A 12,504-nucleotide genomic window follows, 5' to 3' on the forward strand; every position below is an offset into this window, starting at 1 on the left:
CACAATCCATAAACAAGACCATTATATCAGTTGTAAAACACCTCAAAAAGAAACAGAGAAACCCTGGACCAGAATAATTTGCTATAGACTTGGACTCGGTGCTGAAACCCAAAGCACAGACAATAGAGACACCAGAATACCAATATTCATGATTCTGAAGCTGAAAATACAGATTATTGTAGATGAATATGCTTGATCTCTGTCACTGACTAGATATATTTAAAATAATGTCGGCCACTTTTACTGGTAACATCAGACATTTGGCATTATCAGGAGCCACAAATATTCCCATTATTATACATTATATTCAACATTATATACAGTAGTTTAATGTAGCACTGACACTAAAACTCTGAAAACTTTTATTTTTTAACATTTAATTTTTTATTTTGGGTGATCTATACACAATACATATTGCCACTATCCACGATACATATTGTTGCATTTTGTTTTGTGATATATTGTGACACGATATATTGTTACACCCCTACTGTACAGTATTATTTATATTTTATTATCCGACAGTAACACTGTGGTATCTTGAAATATCTAATCTCAGAGTACTGTACAATTACCATGTTCATATACCAAGGTATTTACATGATACTCCAATACAAGTAAGTACAACAACAATCAACATTGTACTGTGTCCAAAAAAACTAGTATTATCACGAGTCGGGGACAAATTTGTTAGTAATAAGGGGATTATTCTTATCGAACACGAGCCAGTTTGACATGTTTGAGTGGTTTCTCTTCACCGCTGCCGTCCTCAGTTTGCTGATCTGAACTGCGTCTTTTAAACAGTCTTTATTGAATGACTGTAACCTGAAAAATTATGACAATTACAGGCAGCGTCCAGAGGTAGAAAGACATCAGTCTATTTCACAATTAATATTAATATAATGATATTAAAATATGAATGTATGGTTTAATATATTTTATATAAATATAAAAATACTATATCTAGAATATTTATTATATAATGTATTCAATTATTATATAATATATATATATTATAATAATTGAATAACTGAATACATTACACAAATATTCTAGATATAGTATTTTTATATATATATATAATAAATTTTATATATTTATTATATATAATGTATTAAATTATATATATACCGGTATATATATTAGGGCTGTCAAACGATTAATCACGATTAATCGCATCCAAAATAAAAGTTTGTGTTTACATAATATATATGTGTGTGTATGTGTATAATTATTTTGTATATAAATGCACACATGTATATATTTAAGAAAAATATGTTATTTATATATAAAATGTTTATATTTATATAAAATATACATTATATATAGGCTACATTCAGTCTATATACAGTATATACATGCAAATATTTCTTAAATACACATGCATGTGTGGGTATATATGTATTAAAAATAATTATACACAGTACACACACATATATTATGTAAACACAAACTTTATTTTGGATGCGATTAATCGTTTGACAGCCCTAATATATATATGATATAATAATTGAATACATTATATATAATAAATTTTCTAGATATAATATTTTTATATGTATATATATATATATATTTATATATACATGTAATATAAAAAATATATTGAAATGTACTTAAATATTTACTAGATGCATCCTTCACCTAAATGAATTTATAAATATAATTTAAAGAAAGGGTATTGCAGTCTTTAAATATTCTCTGAATGCCCAAACGCTGCCTGTTAAGTCACTCACTTTGGTTTTGGACACACACGTTCTGTCCTGATCAGCAGATTTGCAGTGTGTAAACAGAGACGGGCTCGTCTAATGTGATTACGGCTGAGTCTGTATTCTGTTTACTTCTATATGACTCCCTGTGTATTTAGCTCCAGTCTTCATAATCATTATTGCTCACTCACGTCCTGATGTCATAGCTTCACCTTCTGGTATTGCATCTCTCCCATGTTTGTTGTTCATCCTGGTCTTTTTCCTGGCTGAGCTCTCTCTGTGACTCGCTAACACTCTGCTTGAGGAACGTCTCCTGTCACCACAGATGCACATAATTGAAGAGCCTCGTTTAGTACCAGAGTATCACCGCGGTTGTAAAGCGGGTTGTGTTTGCAGCATGATGACGTTCCACCCAGAGCCCGTGCATGTTAGGAGTGTGTCCATATAAACCTGAGACTCGCGCTGCACAGAGGATAGTCACTAACCCGCCCCAGTTTTGCCTGTTCCCGTCTTTTCCTCCTGTTTCTAAAGTGTTTTCCCAGTTTTTACTTGCGATTACAGTAGGATTTAGGCCGTAGATGAGTATGATAGAGCCGTTTCCACACATGTGAGTGACTGGAGAGGTGTATCTGCAGGTCACAGTGTCTCAGAGCAGGACGGACACACACACCTCGCTCTCCAAAGAGACCAGCCAGGGCAAAGTGAGTTCAACCCATCAGCCCTTCACACTCATGCCTCTGACTGTCACTCTCAGTCTTTCCAAACTCTCATTCTCTGCTCAACAAGCCTACACAGATCTGACACTACAGCAGCTTTAGGAAGTGCGTGTGTGTGTGTGTGTGTGTGTGTGTGTGTGTGTGTGTGTGTGTGTGTGTGTTATTAGGGGTTCAAGCACGAAGTGCTGAAACCCTATTGTTATTATTATTTTTATTTATTTTTTGTGTGTATGTATGTTTCAATATATTTATTATGAATAATAAAATATAATATTTATTGTATATTCAATTAAATTACAAATAAATAAATATATATATATATGAATTACTAATTAATATATTATTTTATATTGAATTATATTATATAAAAAAAATATATATATATATTATAACAATAAACACACTATAAAATATGTATACAATTTAATAATTAATTGTATACATATTTTATAGTGTGTTTATTGTTATAATATATATATTTTTTTTTTTGCAAAAAGTATATAATTAATAATTATTAAATATATAAATTATATATATACACATATAATTATTATTTTATATAATATTTTAATATTAAACTTTGAAAATATGTAGTATATTTTAAATGAATATTAAAATATTTTATTTGTAATTTTAAATATGTAATGGATTAATAATTTATATTTTCGGCTTGTAATGTAGAATTAATATAATATCTGATCTTGTTATCAACTGTTAAAAAAACATTGTTCAACCACTCATCTTTCCATCTTTCCTTCTGGAGATCTTTGGTTTTTGGATTCACATTTGGTTTTTATCAAAATATTATATTTTATTAGTGTTTGTCTCTTGCACCTCATTAATATACATCACATCATACATCACAGCAGGGATACTCAAATTGCATGTTTCGGGGACGACTAAAGAAAACGCTGAACGAGCCAGTACATTAAATAATAGATACTGATAATAATATTACTTATTCAGTTTTAAAATGTGCAGTAAACAACAATAATTTAAATGTACAAGACACTCATTGTAGTCGAGATTGTCTGCAATAGATTATCAGTGAGGCACTAAAACAAACGCTTCTATTGTGAGTGTTTGCAGCAGAGACGCTGATTCATTGATTATAATGAGAGTATTGTTATGCCATTCAAATTAATGGTGACGGTCCACTGAGAAGCCTTGAGTATCCCTGCATCACAGTGTTCATTTGATCCTCAGTATTCATCAATTCCTCAGTCTAAATCAGTTCACTTAAACGGGGCTAACGTTCACAGACGAGCCGTCACACTAACAGTGTCAATGCGCAGTGCATTAATGGGGTGCTAGTTGCTTTTAGATGCTTCTGCTTGTGTCCTCTGTTGTCTGTCCTCTCTAACCTGCTCCTCCCTGGTGTCCCGTCCTTCCCGGCCCGCCGTGCTGTGTTATAGGTTCAGATAGTCTCCAAAAAAGTGGACTACAGTCACGTGACTTCCCGCTTGGGCTCCAAGGACAATATCAAACATATTCCTGGTGGAGGGAACGTAAGTAGCGTTACTGCATGCGGTGTAGTCGTTGTTCAAACAAACACCATCATTCTGTCCCTTGTGCCACATGAACAATCAGACGCTTTCTTCGCTTATGAACAAATAAGAGCGGGAGGAACGCTGCCAAATCCTTTTCCCAAATCCAAAACAACATTATAAGCAAATCACGGTGACAGCAGAGGTTTGGATTCCTGACGTTTGTTCATAATCTTCTTTAAATCTGCTGCGTTTGCTCTCTCTGAAATCTCACCTTTATTCACGCAAGAGTTTAGAGATCCGCTCCGATGTCATTGTTTGGTTTTCCTCGTCACCTGGTGTTTAAGCACTGCATGCCACTTTATTCCTGCCTTGAGCAGCTTTCTCTGGTCGTATCACATGATTATGTTTCTTCACAGGTCCAGATTCTCACCAAGAAGGTTGACTTGAGTAAAGTGACCTCCAAGTGTGGATCCAAGAGCAACATCAAACATAAACCAGGTATGATGCGAGCGAAACCGCTTTAGTGTTTTCAGTTCCTCCTCAAGCTTGCTTTAAAGGGGTGATTGATTATAATTTCACTTTTCTAACTTTAGTGAGTGTGTATTGTTGCTGTTTGAGCATAAACAACATCTGCAAAGTTACAATTCTCAAAGTTCAAAGATATTTGCTTTTAAAGAAATCGTTTTTTAAGGGCTACAACAAACCCTAGAATTTGCATAAACCCCGCCCCCAGGAATGCAATTTATAGATTGAAAAGATAGATGCTAATCAATGACTATAAGATAACTCCACATCAGCTACATAAATTCATCAACTAGCCATTCATAAATGTCCTTTTGCTTCTACATGTTGTCACTTCTTCTTGAGTCTCTCCATCATTGTTTTGAACTTAAAAGGCTAAAAGTTTTAGAAATTGTCAGTGCATGTCTGTGTGAGGACACAAGCTCTTGTAGCTCCGCCCCCTGTGCCGGGAGCAGCAGCTCATTTGCATTTAAAGGGACAGAGATAAAAACTCTGCCTTTTTTGCTAACCTACAAAAAGTGACAATTTTAACATGCTATATAAAAATATCTGTGGGGTGTTTTGAGCTAAAACTTCACACACACACTCTGGGGACATCAGAGACTTATTTTACATCTTGTGAAAAGGACATTATACCACCGCTTTAAGCGATTGGTTTGCATGTTTGATGATTGTCTGTAGGTGGAGGCGAAGTCAAGATCGAAAGCCATAAGGTGAACTTTAAGGATAAAGCTCAGTCCAAGGTGGCGTCGATGGATAACGTCAATCATGAGCCCGGTGGCGGGAACGTCAAGGTGAGACTCATGAAGATCCGGATCACAGTTAAACATCCGGATCGCAGTGAACATCCATCACAAGCAAACCTGGTGTAGATTTGAATGAGAACCAAGTGATCCTGCCGCTTTATTCCACATTAATTCAGACATTTTTAAATAAAAACATCGGTAACACTTTATATTAAGACGATGTAGTTACGTTACTAAACCAAACCCTAACCATAACTTTATAGTACGTACATGTAGTTAATTAATGTTACTCGGTACTTACATTACCTTAAAATAAAGTGTAACCTAAACATGTTTTGGTGTTTTTTTTAGTGTTTAAAGGAATAATTCACCCCAAAATTATATGTTTTTTAATAATCTTTCCTCTGTCTCACCCTCATGTTTTTCCAAAACCCTCATAATTTCGATGAAACATAAAAGATAATGTTCATAAAGTATGATGACCGTAGTCCACGACTCCAGGATCATATTAGCTGTCGAGATTTGCTATATAGTCTATATTGTTTTACATAAGGGTACTATATAGTAGGGATGCACGATATAGGATTTTGGCCGATATTCGATATGCCGATATTTTCAAACTAATTTTGCCCGATGCCGATACCGATATATTTGTATTTTTTTTAAGTGCAAAAAAAGCTTATTAAAGCTTCTATTAATGTTCTCAGTCAAGAGCAGTGAGTGATTTCCTCTGTGTTTTGTTGTTTTATTAACATTAACGGGATAGTTCTCCCAAAAATTTAAATTGTCATCATTTACTCTCTCAAGTTTCTTTCTTCTGTTGAAATTATAAAAGTTATTTGGAAGAATGTGGCTAACCAAACAGTTGCTGTACTCCAGTGACTTCCATAGTATATTTAAGCACAAGAAAGAAATGAATACAGGTTTGAAACAACATTAGAGTGAGTAAATAATGACAGAATTTTTATTTCTGGGTGCAGTATCTCTTTAAAGACCAGCGGCAGAATATTATTACTGTCTCTTTAAGAACTGCACGCGACGCGTCTAATATACACGCATTTGACAAGCAGATTTTCTCTGTTTGCTTTCACTTTAGACATAACCAACATTGTTTATGTAAACCGTGTGTGTATTTGACAGTATCAGCGCAATAAGACTGGAAAGATTAGTCCAGTATGCAGGCGCTGTGACAGGCTTTAGTTCCTGTGAGCGTCGGGTGTAACGCGCTCAGAAAAGCGGATGTTAGAACAGCGCATCAGCACGTGAATGACATGTTTAACCAGCAAGACTTTGACGCACATGCAAACAATGAACGTTTGTGAATTGCGGTGTCCCGTGAGTGTAACTCTACCTCTGCGTTTACATGTGATGTGAATGTACGTCGCGTTGTACAGTATGTTGAGATGAAGGCGCCAGAATTGAACTGATAGAAAGCACGATACTATGATTTATCTTCAAAAGCAGATCGTGGAGACATATTAATCGTCCACGATCAAAAACCGTGAGACGCACACCCCTAGTTGGAAGTTTAAGTTGCTGGCGCTCATGCTTCGTTCACGGTCGTCACGTGCGCATAGGAAACACGCCACCCTATCGGCAAGACTCATCGGCAGAAATATTCATATCGGCCGATGCCGATGATGGTCATTTTAAGCTTTTATCGGTCGATACCGATGTTGGCCCGATATCATCGTGCATCCCTACTATATAGTAGATACCAAATACTCACCAAAAAATTGCAAAAATGTTGACTATTATCGCATACTTTATTCTGACTTTATAAACTCTATTATAGAAATGTATTTGCAAGCATAAAGTACAGTCACTCACATAAATCTATATATATATGGCAAATCTCGACTGCTTGATTGTTTATATTGTCACAAAATGTAACTATATTGCTCTAATCTGAGAAATGCGACTAAAAGGCATGAAGATATTAAGATATTATAAACATTAGCCTCATGCTTTGAAACTGTGTATTGTGAAAAGCACTATATAAATAAATTTGACTTATCAAAATTGTATAGATTTATGAGGAACACTCTTAAAACTCATTCATGCGAATGTGAATATTGCACACAAGCACAAGAGAGATTTGAATAACACTTTTTAGGTGAACTGTTCCTTTAAAAGCTTTGCTTGATTATATATCAGTGGTAAGTACAGAAACATTACGCTTGCAATCAAACTTTTAAACATGCTGAAAGAACATGTCTTTGATCAATGTTATTTTTCATGTTTTTATTTGTTTTAAGTCCATGTGTTTCATTTCAAAAACATTCCAAACTCAAAACAATCACTTATTATTATATGTATATAATATATATATATATAAAGAAATTATATATATATATATATATATACACACACATTATGCTTAGTTTCTCTGGTATGTCAGGCAACAGAAAGACTAAATTGGAGTTCTCATTGGTTCTGGTTTGTTTCCAAACGTACTGTGTGATTATGATGTCACCTGCCCCTCAGCCTATGGCCATCCAGTCACATGACCACTCGCTGCGCCCATTGTTGTTTTACCCATCATCTACATTTTGGTCACACCGATACAGTTTTTAAACTTTACCATATTACCATATACGTTTACTGAGAAAACAATGTGAATTTGAGTCTTTTGACCAAATCTGTAATTAATATTAAACTACCTTTAATGATACATTATAGTATAACCTGTACATTGTATATTGGATGAAAACTTTTCTTTTAATTCATCACTGTAGTTTTAGTCCTTGCTGACATGTTTATAATGATTGAAAAATTGCACGTGTATTAAAAATACATGCATTTTAATGATTAACAGGCATAACCATTTGCATGGGATTCTATTCATTGCCTTTTAATTCATGTTATGTAGAAATCAAAGGTTAAGTCAGTTCCACATGATAGTCGACCATATACATTCATGAGGTTCTTTAGTCATGATTTTATTGATTACTCCGTTTTGTTTTGCTTTGTTCCCTGCATGGATATACAGTTCCAGTCTAGTGTTTCATTTTAGAATAAGCGTATAAGAAATGTAGTGACCAAAAACATTCAGGACAAATCAACCAGACTGATTACAATCTTAATTTAGTAAAGCTACAGAACTAATTTCACTCATTTAAGCAGATGACAAACAGAAGCATCAATTCAGTCCAGTGCATCCAAACTGGTCCTGTATGTCAGCCATCTTGCTTCTCCATGCAAGGTTTTTGATTTCTATAGTGTAGAAGCAGCACACACTCCTAGCTCTGCATCATCAGCATCTCACCCGCCGCATCTATTGACCCTGCTGTGTGTTTTAGGCTGAGACTGAGGAGGGTAGCGGGGCTCCCTCTAGTGGTGTCTCGGCCCCGGCCCAGGAGAACGGGCTGAAGGAGGGCGGCCCCTGCAGGAGTGACGAGCTCCGGGACCCGCAGGGCCTGGACTCGCTCATCCCTGAAACAAGTAAGTGTGTGTGTGACCCAGCGCCCCGGCCGAAGCCCCGTCAGACTAGAGTTCCTGTAGAAATGCCAGATTCCATCTCATTTACAACTGAATATTATGTTTTTCCATCATCTCATACACACTATTAGTTTATTTTTTATTTTTTTGTCTTTAGTTCTTAATTTTAAACGCCATGTAAATTGTGTTATTTCGTTGTCTGGTTTATTACTGTACGAGAGGTCGACCAATTATGAATTCAAAACCAATGATGAAAGAGGATTAATTGGCTAATAGTTTTTATAATCAAAAACATTGAATGTAACATTTATTTATTTTTTAGGTTAAATCATAATATTGAAGAAAGCTTAAATGTACCATTTTTATTTTTTAAAGTGAAATCAAAACATTGAAATAAAAACATTGATTGTAACCTTAGATTTTTTTCCAAATAAAATCAAAACATTGAATAAAAAGCTTAAATGTATTAAGTTACATTTTTATTTTTAAAGTAAAAAATCTAAATATTGAATAGAAACAATTGAACAAAACATTGAATAACATTTTTTTAAAGTAAATTGTTTTTATTCAATATTATGATCATACTTTAAAAAATTATTATTCAGTGTTTTATTCAATCTTGACTATTTAAAATATCGAATTCAATGTTTGTGTGTAATATTTCTAAGTTACTTAAATAAAATGTTACATTAAATGTTTTTATGTTTTATTCAATAAGTGAATTCAAAAACATTGAATGTAACATTTTACTTTAAAAATAGCATTACATTCAATGTTTTTATGTAATAATTCTATTTCACTTAAAAATGAAATATTGAATAACCTTTTTTAAGTAAAATCAAAATATTGAATAAAAATAATTGAACAAAACATTGAATAACATTTTTTTGATTTTACTTTAAAAATATTATTCAGTGTTTTATTCAATCTTGACTTTCCTTAAAATATTGAATTCAATGTGTGCATGTAATATTTCTAAGTTACTTAAATAAAATGTTGCATTGAATTTTTTTATTCAATATTTTGAAGTAAATTCAAAAACATTTTACTTCAAAATCAAATTACATAAAAACATTGATTTTAATATTTCAAGTAAAGTCAAAAGATTAAATAAAAGAAACGTTCCATTTTTTAAAAGTAAAATCTAAATAGTGAATAAAACAAAACAAATTGAATATGTAACTGAAATGGTGTGTGTAGTGTAGATGTGTATATTCATAAGTGTGTCGACCTCTGTGTTAAACTGATGTTTGAACGGGGCAGATCTCTGATCACCAAACCGTCTTGACCTCTTCTTATTTTTCAGGCATCTAACTCGACTTTTTGCTATCACTCTTCCCTTTTCATTTCAACCCCGCCACTTCCTCTCCTCCCCTTGTTTGTGTGCTGTCCTCCTCTGTCCTGTCTTTCTCCACACTCTGATGCAGATTGAGTCTTTCAAGCTAAATTTCCGCGAGAACGCCCGCTCTCGCACGGACCACGGCGCTGACATCATCACCTGGCCCGTCTCGAGTGACAGCCCTGTTTTCCACAGCAGCGTTTCGCTCACCGACTCCCTCATCCCTCGCTCTCACACCACGCCGGCCCTCATCTCCTCACCAGAACAACGGGGCGAAGTCGGCTCGCTCAACGACCTCCGGACATGATCTCTCTTTTCATTGGTCCGCCGCTCCCTAAACCCCGCCTCCTACCATTGCTAAGACTCATATGATTGGTGTGCTGTTTGTTGACGTTCTTGACCGTCATTCCTGATTGGTGCAGTCATCAGGATGCGCAAAAAAATGAAGTGGATTGTGAGTGAAATACTCGCGCTTTCGGTAGCGGTCTGGATGGGGTTTGCTGAGATTACGGCTAAACTCACAGCTAACAGTCACGACACCTGCGACGCCACTGTTGTAGAGCATGATCTAGTTTAGTTGCTTTCGTTTCTTTTTTTATCAGTGTTGCAACTCTCCACTCGGTATTCATAATCATGATGTAGCTGAGGTGATCACCACACACACACACACACACATCTGGATCCATCTGGACATCTCTCTCGCTGCCTTCAATCCTCCGGGGAAGATCGTGCTTATGAGGAATGCAGTTCAAAGTGCTTTACAACACATCCGATATGCTGGAAGATGGAGAAAATCATGTTTTTTCACTTTCAGAAGCTTCTTTTAGTGGCAAAGCAACAAAATGAAGAGCAAAGAATGTGTGCAACTGATGCGTTTTATAATTCTAATGGCGCCACAGAGCATGATGGGAAATGTAGTTTGGTTGCATGAAGCTTTAATCCGCAGACACACTAGAATTCTATGAACACGGCAAACATTTAATGCATCCAAAATTTAAAAAACTTCTCAACTTTACTTTAATTTCCGCAGATTTAAAGTTCACGCCGTCTTCTGTATCGTTCACACGTCTTTATAAGATACAGATTCACCAAACTTGACTTTTAGAAAGCTGCGAAATTCACATAAATTTGCGCTTTCTGTCTGAATGGACGTCATTGTTGTGTGACCGCCCGTTAAAGCTTCATTAATTAGCTAAATACATATTTTCTGGGCAGCATTAGCCTACACAAAAGGAATAGTTAAAACACACACTATTCAAATGGCTAATAAAATCTTCCGCTACAATTCTGGGAAAGTTTCCTGACATTAGCTTCGAGATCGTGTGGCGTTCGTCTCGTAAGCACGATCATTCCCGCAGGATTTGAAGGCGGCATCATGTGACCCTCTCTCACCTCACCTTTGACCTCCAGTAGAGCTGAAACTGAATCTCATAGGCTATCTGAATCTCTCTAAAACTGTTTCGTGATGCTGTGTTTGAGTGAATACTGTAGCAATGAACTGTGTTGTTAAACGGTTTACTTTAACTCTTCGTATCCTTTCGTTTTATTTTCGTGACCAGCGGATGTTTCCTTTTCCTTGTTATTGTAAAGCAATATAACGCTCTCCTAAAATGCCTATAAGACATTAAACTCGACGCACAGTAAACGACGCTCGTCGTGTCAAACGCAGATCCAGACGGGTTCGTGAATGTGAAGAAGGGCTGAGCTGTGAAGAAAGATAACCTTGTGAAAAAGAAGTGCACTATTGGATTTAATACACTTCAAATTGTAAAAGTATATTTAAAAAAAATAGATATTATTATTTAAATTAAAGGCCGTGCTTAAAAAGAGTGAGTTTCTTGACGCACAAGTTTGTAATAATGTCTAAATAAAAGTTTTTAAATCGTTTTAATAAGCTTTGCCGTTCTTTAAAGAAGTTTAATTATTTTGAAGTGTTGAAGCACACGTAAAGTACTTGATTATAATTTGAACTGTAGTGTGTTATTCAATATATAATGTCTTGTCAGCTGTACACTTTAACCTTATTTCAAAGACAATACCAAGAAATTATATAAACATAAACCCTACTTGTGGCTCAACTAACTACATTTAAAATCATTTATAGTACATTATTTAAGTGTCTGGATATTCAGTTTGCACTCACTGTAAGTATATTCTAATTTCGTTAATAAGTACTCTTTTTAAAAGTGTACTTCTTTTTCACCAAGGTCTTGAATCTGACGAAGTGTGGAGACGAACACAGTGGATTATTTAAAGAGGGGTTTCTGTCATGAATTGGTGATGTTTTGGCATCATATACAGTAGGTACAGTGTGTTTTAATGATGGACCCGGTGCCGAGTGTGTGCCTGGGACGATAGACTCTTCTAATTCCCTGCCTTTAACGGGTGCAAAGACAGAATGTCACAGCTTGAAACCTTTTACGTACTTTTAATAGTTGCTTTATGAGAAACCAGTGAAAGTGTCAGTGAGTCTGGTGGTGGTTTTAATATTATTGCGTATGTTTCTGCTGGTCTTTTTCTAAGAGTAAGAACATGCGAGTC

General features: G+C 35.1%; 1 protein-coding gene across 2 annotated transcripts in view; it reads left to right on the forward strand.

The window, feature by feature from the left end:
- The window catches only part of LOC130096919 (microtubule-associated protein 4), a 92,602-nt gene extending 82,243 nt beyond the window's left edge, over positions 1 to 10,359 (forward strand). For both annotated transcript variants that reach the window (XM_056263611.1, XM_056263612.1), the window contains 5 exons: positions 2,345 to 2,410; positions 3,841 to 3,933; positions 4,332 to 4,413; positions 5,119 to 5,231; positions 10,052 to 10,359. In XM_056263611.1, the coding sequence (XP_056119586.1) occupies positions 2,345 to 2,410; positions 3,841 to 3,933; positions 4,332 to 4,413; positions 5,119 to 5,231; positions 10,052 to 10,270 (573 nt within the window). In that variant the 3' untranslated portion in view covers positions 10,271 to 10,359. The remainder of the gene's footprint in view (positions 1 to 2,344; positions 2,411 to 3,840; positions 3,934 to 4,331; positions 4,414 to 5,118; positions 5,232 to 10,051) is intronic.
- The last annotated feature ends 2,145 nt before the right edge of the window (positions 10,360 to 12,504 follow it).

Source organism: Rhinichthys klamathensis, unplaced genomic scaffold, assembly GCF_029890125.1.
Source record: "Rhinichthys klamathensis goyatoka isolate OS25496 unplaced genomic scaffold, OSU_Roscu_1.1 h1tg000209l_1, whole genome shotgun sequence".
In the NCBI taxonomy this organism is placed as follows: Eukaryota; Metazoa; Chordata; class Actinopteri; order Cypriniformes; family Leuciscidae; genus Rhinichthys; species Rhinichthys klamathensis.